Source organism: Notolepis coatsorum, assembly GCF_963971535.1.
Source record: "Notolepis coatsorum genome assembly, chromosome: 6".
Lineage (NCBI taxonomy): Eukaryota > Metazoa > Chordata > Actinopteri > Aulopiformes > Paralepididae > Notolepis > Notolepis coatsorum.
Genome location: NC_140170.1, coordinates 139,460,662 through 139,479,983, shown reverse-complemented (window position 1 = coordinate 139,479,983; position 19,322 = coordinate 139,460,662). Strand labels below are relative to the sequence as shown.

At 40.1% G+C, this 19,322-nt stretch overlaps 1 protein-coding gene across 1 annotated transcript in view; it reads right to left on the bottom strand.

Annotated features, from left to right (window-relative positions):
• Positions 1-19,322, bottom strand: part of LOC311229678 (copine-9-like) — a gene marked incomplete at both ends in the record, with an annotated part of 679,647 nt that overhangs the window by 417,577 nt on the left and 242,748 nt on the right. The window contains one exon of the mRNA XM_084315753.1: positions 8,658-8,761. Coding sequence (XP_084171879.1) covers positions 8,658-8,761 — 104 coding nt within the window. The remainder of the gene's footprint in view (positions 1-8,657; positions 8,762-19,322) is intronic.

The window sequence follows — 19,322 nt, the reverse complement described above, 5'->3', positions numbered from 1 at the left end:
TTTAGTTAATAGACGCCAGACAGAAAGAGGTCTGCAGCTGATGCGCTCTGATGTTGCGGATAGTTGAGGATGTCGGCCTCACGTGTGGTCCCTGGATGACCTAATAACTAACATTATTAGTTGAATAGTTACTGTACAGGAATTACAGGAATCATTTGAATATGTGAGTTACGTGAATATAGCTTGCCCGTGGACACAGACATTCATACGCATTAACAGCTCCGTCTTTACACACTTGTATCATACAGTAATGTTAAATAAGATATTGAAAGATGAAGTATGAAGTTACAAATGAAAAGGGGCAAAAGCACTTACTCTTTGACAATTCTACAGCGCACAATGGGCCTCATTCAACAATACTCTCTTATTATCTTTCTTATATTATTGCTTACCTGTCTGTTAAGAGAACAATAAGAAAAGCAACCGCCACATTCATCAAGCCGTTTGTAAAAGTTAGGGGAGCAGTTGCAATGTGCGACCTAACTCCATGACACCGGCTCCGCTGGGTGGCTGTAGTAGGTGGCTGACTAGAGAGGAGTGCTCTGGTGCTGGGTGGCTGTAGTAGGTGGCTGACTAGAGAAGAGTGCTCTGGTGCTGGGTGGCTGTAGTAGGTGGCTGACTAGAGAAGAGTGCTCTGGTGCTGGGTGGCTGTAGTAGGTGGCTGACTAGAGAAGAGTGCTCTGGTGCTGGGTGGCTGTAGTAGGTGGCTGACTAGAGAAGAGTGCTCTGGTGCTGGGTGGCTGTAGTAGGTGGCTGACTAGAGAAGAGTGCTCTGGTGCTGGGTGGCTGTAGTAGGTGGCTGACTAGAGAGGAGTGCTCTGGTGCTGGGTGGCTGTAGTAGGTGGCTGACTAGAGAATGTACAGTTTCTACGTCAAATATATATACTCTCTTTTCTGGACTCTTTTCGTATCACAAACAGTACTGTATTTGCAAATCTGGTATGTCATAAATGTATAGATGTAGCAGTACTGTCTGTCTGTATGTCATGTATGTCATATATGTTATGATGAATTGAAAATGGGGGACCCTGATGTAAACAAGACGAAAGTCTTTCTCTGGTCTGCATCCCCTTAACAATTGTATGTAATGAGCTGTACTGTACTGTACCCATTCTGCAATCTGTTAATAAAGTTTCAATCAATAAATCAATCAATCAATCAATCAAATCAATCAATCAATCAATCAGTGCTCTGGTTCTAGGTGGCAGTAGTAGGTGGCTGACTAGAGAAGAGTGCTCTGGTGCTGGGTGGCCTGTAGTAGGTGGCTGACTAGAGAAGAGTGCTCTGGTGCTGGGTGGCTGTAGTAGGTGGCTGACTAGAGAAGAGTAATCTGGTTCTAGGTGGCAGTAGTAGGTGGCTGACTAGAGAAGAGTGCTCTGGTGCTGGGTGGCTGTAGTAGGTGGCTGACTAGAGAAGAGGGTTCTGGTAATGGGTGGCTGTAGTAGGTGGCTGACTAGAGAAGAGTGCTCTGGTGCTGGGTGGCTGTAGTAGGTGGCTGACTCGAGAAGAGGGCTCTGGTGCTGGGTGGCTGTAGTAGGTGGCTGACTCGAGAAGAGGGCTCTGGTGCTGGGTGGCTGTAGTACCTGTGGCTGACTAGAGAAGAGTGCTCTGGTGCTGGGTGGCTGTAGTAGGTGGCTGACTCGAGAAGAGGGCTCTGGTGTTGCCTTAGCCAGTACTGATGTTAGAATAGTAGGAGGAATTGGCAGCAGAGAGGGTTTACTTGTACTGGAAGTTGTTAATCAATTATTAACAAATACTTAATTAGTAAGTAATTTACTAATAGCTTGTTCATGATCTATTAACTATTTATGAGGCATATATTTAATCAACTATTAACAAACATTTAACAAGTCATTAATAATTTGTTAACTAACAGTTTGTGAATGATCTATTAATTATTTATAAGGGATAGTTATTCTAAACTGCAGTGTTTCTCAACTGGTGGGTCGCGACCCAAAAGTTGGTCGCGGAGCAATTTTGAGTGAGTCGCGGATGTGTGTTAAAAAAAAAGCAAAAAAAAAAAAAAGTTAAAAGTAATTTTTTCTTTTTTTTAACATTTTTTTTTTCACTACCTATTTTTGTGAAAGTGGCTTCTCAGCTCTGGTCTAGCTGAAGACAAAGCAGAGGAACAGATTGGACATTGAGCATGACCTCAGAGTTGCTTTGTCTACCATCACCCCAGACTTTGAGACTCTTGTCAGGAGCAAACAACATCCCCAGTTATCCCATTAGTTCCCTGCATGTTAAGCTAAGAAGTCTGCTAAGAAGGATATATTATTTATTATTATTATTATTTAATTTCATTGTGTTTTTAGCCCTTAGTTGCACTTTTGTTGCAACCCCAGTTATCCCATTAGTTCCCCCAAATGTACTGTAGGTCTGTTATGTTAAGCTAAGAAGTCTGCTAAGAAGCATAATTATTTATTATTATTATTATTATTGTTATTATTATTATTATTATTATTATTATTATTATTATTATTATTATTATTATTATTATTATTATTATTATTATTATTATTATTATTATTTAATATCATTGGGTTTTTAGCCCTAGTTGCACTTTTGTTGCAACCCCAGTTATCCCATTAGTTCCCCCTTAGGTCTGTTATGTTAAGCTAAGAAATCTGCTAAGAAGCATATTATTATTACATGGCGTTTTAACATTCACCGAAATGCTTGATTGTGATTGGTCAATAGCGCTCGGTTGCCCATAGCAGCGGTCCGTTATTACTCGATAACGGACCGCTGCCAGGGGCAACCGAGCAATAATGACCGCTGTTCGCAGCTGGAGCAATCAAGCCCACTGACACACACTGCATCAGTGCAATCAGACACACCTGCCGGCTGCCGGCGATAATAATAATAACTTTATTTGGGCTGACAGCGGAGCCACAGAACAACTGCGTCTGCATTTGATCTCGTCTTGTCGATGGTGTAAAATGAATTAGGTATATTGTTAGTAAGTAAGCCATGTAATAAGCGGGATAATGTATAGCCTATACTCGGTCATTCACTACGTTTAGAACACCTCGGCGAGGCGCCTCGGTATTCTAAACTCTGTGTCGGTCAATTATTTTGCGACAATGACCTCGTAGCTATACATTATCCCTTACTTATTTTATTTCATTGGGTTTTTAGCCCTAGTTGCACTTTTGTTGCAACCCCAGTTATCCCATTAGTTCCCCCAAATTTTGGTCTGTTATGTTAAGCTAAGAAATCTGCTAAGAAGCATATATTATTTATTATTATTTTATTTCATTGGGTTTTTAACACTTTGATTGCCTAAGGTTAAATTTACATTTACATTTACATTTAGTCATTTAGCTGACGCTTCTATCCAAAGCGACTTACAAGTTCTGTACGACAAGCCATCAGGAAGGGCACAACTCTATCAGCTGAGCAACAATGTTCATCAAAGTGTTGAGTGCTACAGTGTAGGTTAGTTTATTAGGACAAGTGCATGACAGTACGGTTAGTTAGGGTTAGATTTTTTTATTGTTTTTTTTTTTTTTTTTTTTTTTTTTATTCAGATAATGGTTGAAGAAGTGCGTCTTTAGTCGACGGCGAAAGATTGGACGTGATTCGGCTGTCCTAACTGGGGTGGGTAGTTCATTCCACCATTGTGGGGCAAGGACTGAGAATAGGCGACTTCTCTTTGATGACCCTCCCGGAGCTTGGATAGGAGTAGGTCTGAGGCGGCCAGAAGATGCAGAGCGTAGGGGTCTTGAGGGTGTGTAGTTAGAGACCATTGACCGGAGGTAGGCGGGAGCGGTTCCCTTTGCCGCACGGTATGCTAGGTCGAGGGCCTTGAAGCGGATTCGTGCAGCAATGGGGAGCCAGTGCAGGTCCCTAAGAAGTGGGGTGACATGGGCCGACTTCATGATATACCATCCGTTGCCAGCTCTATTTGTCTATGGAGAAGTTCCCCTTCTTTGCAGGGCTATAACTTTTTTAATTCTATTGCTAGATTGCCATTATTAGGGCCCATTCAATGTCCTATATGTATTGTTCAGGGTGTATGAACGTTAAACTTTTTCATTCACATATTCATACTAAAATATGATCTAAAGTATAAGTATGTTTTCATCTCTTTCTGCAGCTTTCTCCAGAACGTGATTTATAGCCCCAAATGCATTATATTGATGATCAAATACAGTTTGGTAGCGATCGGTGCCAGATGAAAAATTTCAAATGGACGTGCTTCTAGAAGTTTCTACGTATCATCTGATGATGACCGGATGGGCGGGGGATCGTTTATAATTCCGTGGGCAACGTTATACCATTCATCTAATGTGGGTCAAATGTTCATCATAGCAGTCAGTGTCGAACACGGTAATACTACACGCTAAAACTCACCCCAGTCTCCGCGGGCCGTTGGGCGATCAGCGTGGGGTAGACAGTTTTCCATTATGGGATGTCGAAATACCCGGTCCATTTCCAGGTTGTATAATAGTATATACGTCCAAATCATGTTGTTTATCGAGTTATTGGCAACGGATCGCTATGTATTGTGTTGAGCTCGAGTCCCGGGACCTATAACGAGTGCCCGGAAGTAATATGGGTGATCACCACTTCATCCACATGACTTCCTGTTTGGCGCTTCTGCCGATCGGCCACCAGATGGCGCTCTTGAACCGCTAGAGGATTGAGAGGAGATCAGAACTGTGTGTGAAGGCTGCAGAGGGGAAATATGATTCCGATCACAGATCTTTGAAATATTGATATTAAAGACGAGTTAGGGCGTCCTCGGCAACTTTAGCATGGCTAGGAAAGACGCCAACACGTTTTCGGCACTTAAAGTGTTAACAATAGTTGCACTTTTGTTGCACTTTTTTGTGTTTATTTCATGTTTTGAAAGATTGCGTATTACTGCAATTTCTTTTTTTTACATAAATCATAGTGGTTAAAATGTTTGGGTCGCAACTTAATGACTAAGGAAAATGTTGGGTCCCGAGGCTAGACCAGTTGAGAACCACTGTTCTAAAGTGTTACCAAAATCCCCAAAGATCCACTGAGTGACATTCTGAGTTTAAAATGTCAGTATGTTTCTAAGACCCTAAACATGGTAAATCAGTTGCTCAATCAAATAAGCCTTCTACTTTTACAGGTATATGCAATTTCATATCTCACTCCATTCATTTCATATAGTCCCAGGTCTGAGCTGGTGATGGATGAAGGCAGCAAGAGTGACACCTGGGCCCTCATTTATCAATAGTGCGTACGCACAGATATGTGCGTAACCCGTGCGTACGATAATTTCTAAGCAAAGTGTGTGACTTATCAATTTGAACGTGTGCTTGACTTTGTGGGTATATTTACGCACAGCTCCGACCGTGCGTACCTGGCGCCCGGTGGTAGAATATTATTATTGCAATGCGGAAATAAGCTTCCGTGCATTACTTCCAACACTGGCGCGTTCTGTATGAACCTTAATTCATTATAGTTCATTGTAAAATAGCGACAGTAGTGTAATTATAACGTGCTCACGTGTGAACAAGAGGTTGGCCTGCTTGTTTGGCATGGGGGGGGGCAGACGCAGAACACCCACCTCCAGACGTGATTAAATATTGTATCAAATAAAAAGCTAAATACTATTATTTTGTGTGTCATGTTTCCAAATAAGATTGGTCACAACGAAATGCTTTCTACTTCAATTTGTTGGTTAGAATAGATGACCTCCGTTGAAACTTCACGGAGACTAACAGTCTATTTGTGAGCTCCCGCACTGATGTGATGATAATAATAATAATAATAATAATAATAATAATAATAATAATAATAATAATAATAATAATAATAATAATAATAATAATAATAATAATAATAATAATAATAATAATAATAATAATAATAATAATAATAGCTTCATTTTATATAGCGCCTTTCAAGAGACCCAAGGTCGCTTTACATAGATAGGGGGGGGGGGAATAACAAAGTAACAAACATAGTGGACAGACACAACATATAAATATGATGATGGAATTCAAGTTCAAGTTTGTATTGATCACATATAGGCAGGCTACACATGGCGTAGGCTACATCATACATGGCAGTGAGATTCATTGTTCTTGTATATGCTCTCGTATTATTGTTTATATAGGCTACCTAATACCGACATCAAAATAGATTGTATGCCTCTACAAATCATATGCAGGTAGAACATTTACGGAAAATCCATCGCGATTTGGAATAAAATTGAGGAGAACTAGGGATGCTCGATATTGGCTTTTTTACCGATACCGATATACCGATATTGTCCAACTCTTAATTTCCGATACCGATTTTTGACAATAAATAAAATCAGTTGTTCTTACTTGCTTGCCTGGGTAAATAAAGGTTGTAAAAATGTTAAAAAAAAATATATATATATATATATATATTTTTTTTTAAACCGATACCGATATTTTCCAATATCACATTTTAATGCCGATATCGGCCGATAATATCGGTAGGCCGATAATATCGGACATCCCTAAGGAGAACTTAATCCCTGGGTATTAATCGAACGAAACGCGCACAGTCTTTATTAGTGTTTGCGCTGCCCAGGCAGCAATGGTTAATAGATATCATATCCGACATCACCGTACGTGTACACGTCTCTGTCAGCCTGTCGCGTATTTCTCCCATAACACGCTTCGCTCGGCTTAGTCCACTTTTCCACATTTCATGGGGGTGTTCCATTACCGTATATGGTTAATTACGGGCGGTTCTATATGCAAATACTTAAAATCGTGCACGAGCGCAGACCGTAGAACAAATGGTATTTATCAACACGGAGTGTGCGTAGAACCTGTGTACGCACGTTTGATAAATCCCGATTTTTCTGTGCGTACACACATTATAAATTCTGTGCTTAACACATTAACTGCCACGCTTATATCCATCAATGTTTGATCACTGCCACCAGTCTAAGTCTATGGAGATGTTTACCTTCTTTGCAGGGCTATAACTTTTTAAATTGTATTGCTAAATTGACATTACTATGGCCCATTCAACATCGATTATCTATCATTCAGGATGTAGGAACGTTTAACTTTTTCATTCACACATTCATACGAAAATACCGTCTAGAGCAGTGGTTCCCAAAGTCGGGGTCGCGACCCAAAGGTGGGCCGCAAGATGATTTAAAAAAAAATTATATTTTTTTTTTTTTTATAATTATTATTTTTTCTTTTTGTCAGGCCACTGAACTTAGAAGCAGGCCAGGACAGTGTTTCTAGTTGTATTCTAAAATTCTATTCTATTGTATTCTAAAATGTGACTATATGGTTTTATATTAACTTAATAAATAAACAAAAACGAAAAATCTACTTATTTCAACGAACATTTCAAACTAAATAACAGATTATGCACATAAAACGCTGAAAACAACCGAAGCAACAATAGTATTTTAATGAGGCTATTATTATTATCATTATTATTTTGCAACAAGTTAGCCCTCTCATAAATAGCACATATAAATGAATAACTAACTTGAACTAACTTAATAGGATTGAAGTGATATTTGGCTTAAAAAATCGGTCGCCTGGCAAAAAAAAAAAAAAAAAAAAGCCCGACGATGTGCATTGGGCCGCGGCTCTCTGACGCCTTATTTTCTGGGCCCTGGCCTGAAAAGTTTGGGAACCCCTGGTCTAGAGTATAAATATGTTTTTATTGTTTTCTGCAGTAATTCCTAGAACGTGAGATATAGGCATAAATGCATATATTAGATTATCAAATGCCGTTTGATACCGATCGACGCTATATAAAAAATGTCAACTGTACATGGTCCTAAACGTTATGACTGATCATGCGCGGGTGAACGGGGGGGGGGGGGGGGGGGGGTGGTCGTTTATAATTCCGTGATCGTCGTTAAATGATTTATGTAGTATGGGTGATATATAGATCAGAGCAGTTTGCATCGATAATAATAAACAAAAATGATGAAAGTCACGGCAGCCTCCTGTTACCGTTGGGCGATGATACTGGAGCAAACAGATCCCAGTTATTTGATGGGGATCGAGGCGATCCATTTCCGGTTTGTATAATACTAATACACGCCCAAATCATGTTGATCATCCACCAGGTGGCAGTATTGAAGAGTTGCAGAGTTGTGCTGAGTCCCACAGCATCAGACAAGGCGTGAGTGAAATATGAATACCATGGCGAAAATATGAAATATGATCACAATAACGCTGTACGCCGTACGCCGTGATCTGGCAGAATTAGCATGAACTTGAAACACGTCGTACAACGTGATTGGCGCAGAAAGTTTTAAGAGCGAAAATAGAACACTTTCTACTAGGGATGCTCGATATTGGCTTTTTTACCGATACCGATATACCGATATTGTCCAACTCTTAATTTCCGATACCGATATCAACCGATATCACATTTTAATGCTGATATCGGCCGATAATATCGGTAGGCCGATAATATCGGACATAATTTCTATAAAAATGTAAAAAAAAAAAAAAAAAAATTGCAAACCGATACCGATATTTTCCGATATCACATTTTAATGCCGATATCGGCCGATAATATCGGTAGGCCGATAATATCGGACATCCCTACTTTCTACGCATTGTTGATAAATGAGGGCCCTGGGTTCCCCTCTGTCTCTAGAGGCAGTGTTGTGGTGCAACACAGGGGAGGGCCATTATGTTGCCACTTACACATCAAAGCGAAGGTTCTGCTTCTCCTCAAAGAAGAAATCCAGGACAAACTTCCGCACAAAGTCAGGGTTCAGGGTGTTATCGATCACTTCTGTCCGACCAAACTGAAAGGAGAGGGAGAGAGAGAGAGAGAGAGAGAGAGATAGCAGGAGGGAGAGAGTAAATTAAAGAGAACAAGAGTATCACCATTAGCCAAGCAGCATTTGAGGTGGAAATAAATAAAAACATTTTACTTGTTAAACTCGTAAAAAATGGCCGTCCAAAAACAATAGTCACAATCTTGACAGCAATTTATGATTGTTCACAGTGGTGCTGTATTACAACATGCTACTGTATATATTTAATTTAATTTAATTTCAACCTTTATTTTAAATCGTAAGGTTCTGGCGTTTCCCTCATTTACAGAAACGACGATTGTACAAATGTAAATAGTACATAATAGAAAACAATATTCACAGAAAATTAAACACAAAAGAGTAATAATAATACAAATTTTAAAACCGTTCCTAAAAAGGTCTGAAATCCAGTTACACAATGGTCTGAAATCCTACATTTAAAGGATTATTTACCAAGAGAAAGGAGAACCTACAACTTCAGAGAGTTGGAGGACATTCCAAGAGTTAGAGGCATCAAAGGAAAAAGCTGACTTCCCTAGATCAGAACAAACTTGAGAGCCCTAAGAACCATCCAGTCATTTGATCGAGTTGAATAGGTTCCAATATTCCAATCTAGCAGGAGATAGCAAGAGATATAAACAGGTTGCTTATGAATAAGATCTTTAAAAATAAATAAATAAATACCAGTATTTGTTGCGCCTTACTGCAAGAGAAGGCCAACCCACCCTGTCATACAGGACACAATGGTGAGTCTGTCACCAGTTGCTAATAAACCTAAGAGCTGAGTGATATGCAGAATCCAGATGTTTAAGAGTTGATGCCACAGCATGCCTATAGATTACATCACCATAATTCAAAACTGATAAGAAGACTAATTCAACAATTATTTTCCTACTAAATAGAGGACAATTTGAAAGCAATTTTCTGTCGCAGTTTAGAGGCAAGATTATCCACATGGAATTTAAATGTAAATGTCTCGTCAAGCCAACGGCCAAGATATTTATAGTCAGTGACTCTCTCTCTCTATACAAGTGCCACTGACAGTAGATATCTGCACATTATCAAAGTTAATATTTCTGGCTCGTGAAAACAACATACATTTTGTCTTACTGTAGCATTAAGAACTAATTTAAGATTAACAAGGGCATCGTGAAAAGCATCAAAAGAAAGCTGCAATTTCTCAATGGCCAACTGTACAGAATCAGCAATACAGTACACAATTGTGTCATCAGCATACACATGGGCATGACATCCGTACAAAGAAGAAACAATATCATTGATGTAGATCGTAAAAAGGACAGGATCCAAAACTGAACCTTGCGGCACACCTTTAGTTATGGACAAAAATTCAGCTTGGGGTTGACCCAACTTCATACACTTCATACACACAGACACCTAGAAGATAGATAATCCTGAAATCAGACACAGCCTATGTTTTTTTTAGAAGCAGGTAGTGATCAACTATATCAAAGGCCTTTGATAAATCTACAAAGAGGGCAGCATTGGGTCTCATTCCCAAAATTTGGTAGACTTATCTTGGAACCGACTGAGACAGAATCAATGACAAGTTCACTCTGAGTCCTGAACGTGCTGGTAATATGTCTTAAGTGGCTGAAACTGTCGCACAAATGATATGATCTGATATCTGCTTGGAGAATGGCATTCTGTCTTAAACTCGAAACGCGCGTTCCTGTTCAGGTAATTTGCATACAAAACAACGCCTCCAGAGCTCCTTATAAGGCAACTAGTGACACAGCTGTGTGAAAATGGAATGGCGGAAGTGCTTTGCGAGTCTTGCGAGCCATCAAAACTAGATTAGATTAATGTATTGGCATCATATACAGCTCGTGGTACACCTGCCGCAGTACTGTATATGAATGAATGAATGAAATATAATATATATAGCCTACGGCGGGCGTAATGAATGAACGCAGTATGGCTTATTATTCCATAATTAAGCCTATACTGTTCATTCGTAGGCGCACACAAGACTTGTTATGGAATATTAATGCAGTCTATTTCCACCGATTAGCTTTAGTTCTTATTTATTTATCCACTGTCATTTCAGTGTTGGTGTATAGGCTATATAGTGTATTTCAATATAAGTTTAATTGATTAATGATATATTTGAAGGAATGCAGGTTTATAGCTATATCAACCCCCTCCAATGTACAGTAAATGACCAAGTATGGTTTTGTCAATATTCCAATGTACAGTTTTGCTTGTACAGTGTAAGTCTATCCCCCACCCACCCCTCCTACCCAACCTCCTCCAACAGTTTCTACTTCAAATGTACTCTCTTTTCTGGACTCTTTTTGTATCACAAACAGTACTGTATTTGCAAATCTGGTATGTCATAAATGTATAGATGTAGCAGTACTGTCTATCTGTGTCGTGTGTGTCATATATGTTATGATGAATTGAAAATGGGGGATCCTGATGTAAACAAGACGAAAGTCTTTCTCTGGTCTGCATCCCCTTAACAATAATGTAATTGAGCTGTACTGTACCCATTCTGCAATCTGTTAATAAAGTTTTCAATCAATCAATCAATCAATCAAACAAAGGTCTGGCCCATTGTATACCAATCAATGGGATACATTGCATGTTGACCAGCATTCTTTCAAATGTATATAATTAATCATTAAAACAGATGTGTAACAAATAAGAAATACAAATTCCACAGAAGGCATTAAATAATTATTATTTTCAATCATTTCACAATAATTGTGTTTGAATATCTGAGTAATTAAAGTAATTATACATTTGTCCAAAATAGCTGGTTCAGATATGGTTAATCCAGCTGCCCTGTGATCAGATGAATCCATATTATAAATGTTTCCGACATCAAATGCGTATCGTACAAATATTGTCATATTTATTTTAATTATGATTAAAGGATAACTCCACTATTTTGGGAAATTAGCTTATTTAACATCTTCCCTGGAGTTAGACAAGAAGATGCATACCTTTTTTGTCTCTGTGCGTGCATTTTAGCTTTGGGAATAGATGCTCCGTTAGCATAGCTTAGCTTCATCACTGGAAGTGGGGGAGGACAGTAGCCTTACAGTGCCTTACAGTGTATTGCAAGGTCTGACATTGACCAAACTTGATATGCATGACCTTAATGGGCTCTAGGTCAACTCCTGAAAAGGGGGTCAATGTCAGACTTTGCAATCAAAAGTTAGGGGGCTAATAACCCTTGCCATAATTTCAGTGCGCCCCTAACTTTTGATTGCAAGGTCTGACATTGACCCCCTTTTCAGGAGTTGACCTAGAGCCCACCAAGGTCATGCATATCAAGTTTGGTCAATGTCAGACCTTGCAATACACTGTAAGGCACTGTAAGGCTACTGTCCTCCCCCACTTCCAGTGATGAAGCTAAGCTATGCTAACGGAGCATCTATTCCCAAAGCTAAAATGCACGCACAGAGACAAAAAAGGTATGCATCTTCTTGTCTAACTCCAGGGAAGATGTTAAATAAGCTAATTTCCCAAAATAGTGGAGTTATCCTTTAAGTAATTAATTCCAAGGAGGCCTGTAGCGTTGACATGAAGGAATCACTATGAGAGCACAGTCTGTCAAGTTAATCAAATGTTCAATTAGTCAATCAATCATAAGTGTGCTCCTCAGCACTCTTAAATCTGCTCTCAGCCACGCTCAAATCTGATCTCAGGAACATTTGGGGAATCGCGCTACCAGCCCTAATATGTCTTAAATGGGCAGAAATCTGCCTAAGAGGACATTTTTGTCGTAAATCCGTTCGGGAATGAGACCCAATGTTTCTTCTTATCTTATGCTGAGATAATATCATTTGTAACCAGAGTGATGACTGAAGATGCTGTGTTTGGCTCTAAAACCAGAATGATGAGAACTAAGTACTGAGTTGTTTGAAAGGAAAAACTTAAGTTGATTATTCACTAGGGTTTCCTGGACCTGACCTGACCTGGAGATAGGACAATAATTATATAAATTATCCCTATCACCTCCCTTATGCAAAGGAATCACTCATGCAGATTTCCAAACTAGAGGAAATCTACCTGAAGAGATGGAGAGATTATATATATATATATTTTTTTTACCTTTATTTACCCAGGGTAGGTTCGCTGAGCACAGATGCTCTTTTTCAGGAACGCCCTGCTTCACATTCACACAGTTCCATTCACACCTGGGAGCTGCCCAGTACAACCACAGTTGACACCATTGGCCACTGAGCAACTCCACTGGAGCAGTTGATTTGCATTGGCAGGGTTTGGCCCTGTCTGGCACCCAACGGGAAAAATATTATAGGCACTATAAGTAGACACCGCTACATAAAACAAGCTGGTCTGCCTGAGTGACTGGTGGAAGAAGGAGAAATAGAGATTGGACTGATTGAGTCAAGCCATGTCACATAGTTCAAGTTTGAAATGCTTCTTTCTGTTTTGCTCCTGAGAGTGTGCTAGATACTGTACTGTACTGGTAATATTATTTATTTGTGTTAACTTCTGAATAAAACAACTTATTAAACACAAGTACATCTTATTGAACATTATTTTGATATTTCATTACCAATTATCATAGCAAAACAGCTTTTTCAAACAGTCTGTAATGCATTTTGGAAACGAGAGATGGGCTCATGGTGTAATGGGCCACCTGGCCTGAGAAACATAACGGAGGAAAGAAAAAGTAAGGACTTACTTCTGGTCATTATTTGGGTAGAACACACATATTTTGAATGCCTTCGGCAGATTTCTTTTTCTTGAGCCATTTTAATCTAGATTAATCTAGATTAAATCCAGGATTGCAGATAGATTAATCTAAATTTAATTTTTTTTATCTATGCCCACCTCTAATATATATATATATATATATATATATATGTTAACTGCTCAGTGATAACTGGTGCGGCCAATTTAATAAAAAAAAGGCTCTAAATTATCCTCACCTGTAGAAAACTTTGAATGAATGGATTGCAAAGCATCAAATACAACTAACTGTGAGAAGGGCTGAAAGGAGAAATGTGAATGAATGAATGAATGAAAACTTTATTTAACAGATTGCAGAATGGGTACAATACAGTACGGCTCAATACATACAATTGTTAAGGGGATGCAGACCTGAGAAAGACGTTTGTCTTGTTTCCATCAGGGTCCCCCATTTTCAATTCATATAGACATATATGACATACATGACATACAGATAGTCAGTACTGCTACATCTATACATTTATGACATACCAGATTTGCAAATACAGTACTGTTTGTGATACAGAAGGAGTCAAGAAAAGGGAGTATATACATTTGACGTAGAAACTGTACATTGGAGGTTGGGTGGGGGGGGTTGGGTACATTGGGATATTGACAACCATACTGGGTAATTTACATTGGAGGTGGTTGGGGGGGGGGGGGGGGCGGGGGGCATACTGTATAAACAAGTAACACTGTACATTGAGGGGGGGGGGGAGGAGACACTGTACAAACAAACACAATTGTACATTGAACTATTGACAAAACCATACTAGGTAAATGACTGTACATTGGAGGGGGTTGGAATGATTGGGTTAGGATATTTACAGGGGCCAGTGTTGAATTGCAGTCTCCCGTAGGTGTCCCTTGAGAGAGGTTTTGAAAGTGGGTAGTGATCCACATTCCTTTACAGCTTTGGGTAGGGCGTTCCACATTGATGTGGCATAATTGCGAAACGTGTTTAGTCCCTTATTTGAGCCGAATCTGGGTTTGACATGATTTGTGGAGCTCCCTCTGGTGTTGTGATCGTGGTATTCACTGACCTTTGGGAAGTATTTTGACATGTACATGGGTACCTTGGTCGTGTAGTGTATCTTGTAGACCAGGCCCATTGCAAGTTGTTGTACTCTGTCGTCTACTCTAAGCCATCCTAGGTTGTCGAAGTGGGCAGGGGTGAGGTGGGTTCTAGGAGTAAGGTCAAGCAGTAGTCTGACCAGTTTGTTTTGAGATGTTTGTAATTTTGTTTTTAGCGCCTTTGAGGTGCTTTGGTACCATGAGGTGCAAGCATAGTCGTAGTACCCCTGAATGAGTGCTCCTGCCAGAGTCTTCAGGGTGTTCTTGTTTACCAGAGAGGAGATCCGGTACAAGAATCGAGTTCGTTGGTTGACTTTTTTTATTACATTGGATGCCATTTTGTCACAGGAGAGATTAGCCTCTAGGATGGACCCCAGGTAGGTAATTTCATCTTTCCTTGTGACAATATTGTCACCCACTGTAACTGAGAAGCCGTCGGTCTTGCTGAGTTTGTTATTTGAACCGAAGAGAATGGACTCTGTTTTGCCCATGTGTAATGATAGTTTGTTATCAGCGAGCCATATGCAGATTCTGCCTAGTTCCAAGCTGAGGGTTTTTTCAACCTGTAACTTGTTCTTGTCAGAGACCAGCAGGGCTGAGTCGTCCGCAAACAGGAACAAGTTGCAGTCACAAGCTGACGACATGTCATTTGCATAAATTAGGAACAGTAGCGGTCCTAGTATGCTTCCTTGTGGAACACCACAGCTCACTGTGAGGGGGGGGGATAGGGTACCGTTTACCTCCACCATCTGTTCCCTCCCCTCAAGGTAGGATTGCATCCAGCTCACTGATAGACTATCAAAACCAATTGCTTTTAGCTTGTCAATCAGAATGGAGTGATTGACCGTGTCAAAGGCCTTTTGTAGGTCCAGCATGACCATGCCGCAGTATTTGCCTGCGTCCACCTCTTGTTTGATGTGGTCATTCAAATAGAGAAGGCATGTGTCAGTGGAGTGGGATGTTCTGAAGCCAGATTGGAATTCGTAGATTAGATTTTTTTCCGCTAGGTACTTTTCGACCTGTTCGTAGACTATTTTTTCCATGACTTTCGAGATGGAGGTGAGAATAGAAACAGGGCGGTAGTTGCCTGGGTCTAATTTGCTGCCCTTTTTGTGCAGAGGGGTCACCCTCGCAATTTTGAAGTCCTTGGGGACGTGTCCCTGTTTTATGGAGAGGTTTATTATGTGTGTGATGATTGGTGTGATGGCGGCTGCTGAGTCTCTGAGGAATTTGGAGGGGATGTTGTCATGGCCAGTGGCCTTGTTAGGTTGGAGGGCGCTCAGTTTATTGAGTACCTCATCTGTTGTTACCGTTTCCAGCTTGAAGTCGTCCTTGCGGACCCCTAGGTTTTTGTAGAAAGCTACTATGTGTTCTACCCCATAAAGCCCTGAGTGGGAGGGTAGTTTGTTTACCAGTGTTGTGGCTATGTTTGTGAAGAAAATGTTTAAGTAATTGGCTACATCCAGCTTGTCTGTGATGAGCGTGTTGTCAGTTTTTATGTTTATGTTTGAGAATCTGGTTTTAAGTTTTTTACTGCATCCTAGTTGATTATTGAGTAATTTCCAAAGTTCACGTGGTTTGTTTTTGTTTTCCTCAGTTTTGTCATTGATGAAATTCTTTTTTGCAGTTTTGATCATGGAGTTTGGATCATGTGAAGTGAGGCACTGAGGCCCACAGGGCACAAACAATCAGAATCAGCAGGACAAGGTCCATTATAATTCCTATAAAATAAATGACCAAATATCTTATAGAATACCAACATGCCTGGCAATAAAATAGTAACTGACAACAAATGATATTACATTAGATTAAAATGTATTGTCATTATACAGCACAAGTACAGTACGACAAAAATAAGTTTGGCTATATTATATTTAAAAATAAACATTGGAGGGGGTTGGGTTTGGACATTTACAGGGGCCAGTTTTGAATTGCAGTCTCCCGTATGTGCTTTTTGAGAGTGGTTTGAAGGTGGGTAGTGATTCACATTCCTTTACAGCTGTGGGTAGGGCGTTCCACATAGATGTGGCATAATTGCGAAACGTGTTTAGTCCCTTGTTTGAGCAGAATCTGGGTTTAACATGATTTGTGGAGCTCCCTCTGGTGTTGTGGTTGTGGTATTCACTGACCTTTGGGAAGTATTTTGACATGTACATGGGTACCTTAGTGGTGTAGTGTATCTTGTAGACCAGGCCCATTGCAAGTTTCTGTATTCTGTGGTCTACTCTAAGCCATCCTAGGTTGTCAAAGTGGGCAGGGGTGAGGTGGGTTCTTGGAGTAAGGTCAAGCAGTAGTCTGACCAGTTTGTTTTGAGATGTTTGTAATTTTGTTTTTAGCGCCTTTGAGGTGCTTTGGTACCATGAGGTGCAAGCATAGTCGTAGTACCCTTGAATGAGTGCTCCTGCCAGAGTCTTCAGGGTATTCTTGTTTACCAGAGAGGAGATCTGGTACAAGAATCTAGTTCTTTGGTTGACTTTTTTTATTACATTGGATGCCATTTTGTCACAGGAAAGATTTGCCTCTAGGATGGAACCGAGGTATGTAATTTCATCTTTCCTTGTGACAATATTGTCACCCACTGTTAGCTTGTCAATCAGAATGGAGTGATTGACAGTGTCGAAGGCCTTTTGTAGGTCCAGCATGACCATGCCGCAGTATTTGCCCGCGTCCACCTCTTGTTTGATGTGGTCGTTCAAATAGAGAAGGCATGCGTCAGTGGAGTGGGATGTTCTGAAGCCAGATTGGAATTCGTAGATTAGATCTTTTTCCGCGAGGTACTTTTCGACCTGTTCATATACTATTTTTTCCATGACTTTCGAGATGGAGGTAAGAATAGAAACAGGGCGGTAGTTGCCTGCGTCCAATTTGCTGCCCTTTTTGTGCAGGGGGGTTACTCTCGCCATTTTGAAGTCTTTGGGTACGTGTCCCTGTTTTATGGAGAGGTTTATTATGTGTGTGATGGCGGCTGCTGAGTCTCTGAGGAATTTGGAGGGAATATTGTCATGGCCAGTGGCCTTGTTTGGTTGGAGGGCGCTCAGTTTTTGTTACCATTTCTAGTTTGAAATCGTCTTTGCGGACCCCTAGGTTATTGTAGTAGGCTAGGATGTGTTCTACCCCAAAATGCCCTGAGTGGGAGGGTAGTTTATTTACCAGTGGTGTGGCTATGTTTGTGAAGAAAATGTTTAAGTAATTGGCCACATCCAGCTTGTCTGTGAAGAGCGTGTTATCTGTCTTTATGTTTATATTTGAAAATCTGGTTTTAAGTTTTTTACTGCAGACTAGTTGATTATTGAGTCATTTCCAAAATTCACAGGGTTTATTTTAGTTTTCCTCAGTTTTTTCATTGATGAAATAATTTTTTGTAGTTTTGATCATGGAGTTTACGTCATTTCTTAGTCTGTTTCTTTGCAGTTTGAGTTCAGTCACGTGGGCTTGAAGTTCACTGCTCGAGCTTTTGGTAAGCTTTGACTGACTTTTACAAAGGGACAAAGGGATTTAGAATGTCTCCCAAATGCTCAAAAAGTACCTCTTTTCAGAAATCGGTAAAATAGAAAAATGACATTTTCAAGTGCTTTGAGATGTTATATATATGTCTCCTTACTTGCTAAACTTAATACGACTTGTAAATATGTTTAATTCTTGCTAAATTGTATAGTTCGAATCATCCCCGTATTCATGTCACGTACATGCACGTGCGCACACACAAACAGCGGTGTGTGCGGTTGATAGGTGTTAAATCACTGAGTGATACCAATATGCATATCATTCAGAGCAAGAGGGGGGAGGGATTGTTTGTTTCTCACATTGTCTGTCATTGAACTCACTGCTCTCAGCTGAAAAGCTCTCTCGACTCGCGAGGATATCTCGGAAAGTGGGGCTGCATATTTCTCCAACAAATCATATACCGTCTATATCTATTTTCTGGTATTCCAAGTTTAGTCAGGATAATAGAACCTGCATTATCATTATCGAGAATACACTTTTCATTGGCCGTGTTTCCAGCTCCTCAGGGACCCGACTGAACGTTATGAATTAAAAGTGTATTCTGGAGCATATGAGCAAATTCAGTAACTTTCTGAACTTGTAAGTCGCTTTGGATAAAAGCGTCAGCTAAATGACTAAATGTAAATGTACATGTACATATCCCTTATTAAAACAAATAACAGCCTGAAAAAACAATTCAGCCTATTCAATTGTTGTAGAATGGCTATAGCCAATTTTACGCACCGCTTAGCCTACGCACTTTGGTTGCCACAAACAACGAGCTCCCATTGACTGGTGCAGATTTCTGACAACGTGATTGATTCAGATGCATCAAACCCAGGCGAAATGACAATCTCCGCTGCTTGGCGGAGACAATACCGCTTGGTCCACATTTGAAAAGGGGAAAACAATCCCAAACGGTTTAGATTAAGAAACGAATAACAATAAAAAAGATGCAATCGCTGCAATTCAAAGGTGAATGGACTGACAAATATGCGTTCATCCTCCCAGCACCAAACCAATGTGCCGAATATGCCAAGAAACTGTAGCTCTTGAGTGGCAATTTGAAACGGCACTACGAAACAAAACAGTTATTTTGATGCAACCTTTCCTCAAAATTCAGTGCTAAGAACCACAAAAATAAATGGAATGCAATCATCATATCAAGCTGCAAGCAGAATTATTGTTAAATCTATGTCACAACGAGAAAAAGCAACCAAGTCCTCACTCAGTGGCATGGGTTTTGGCTAAACACAAGAAGCCA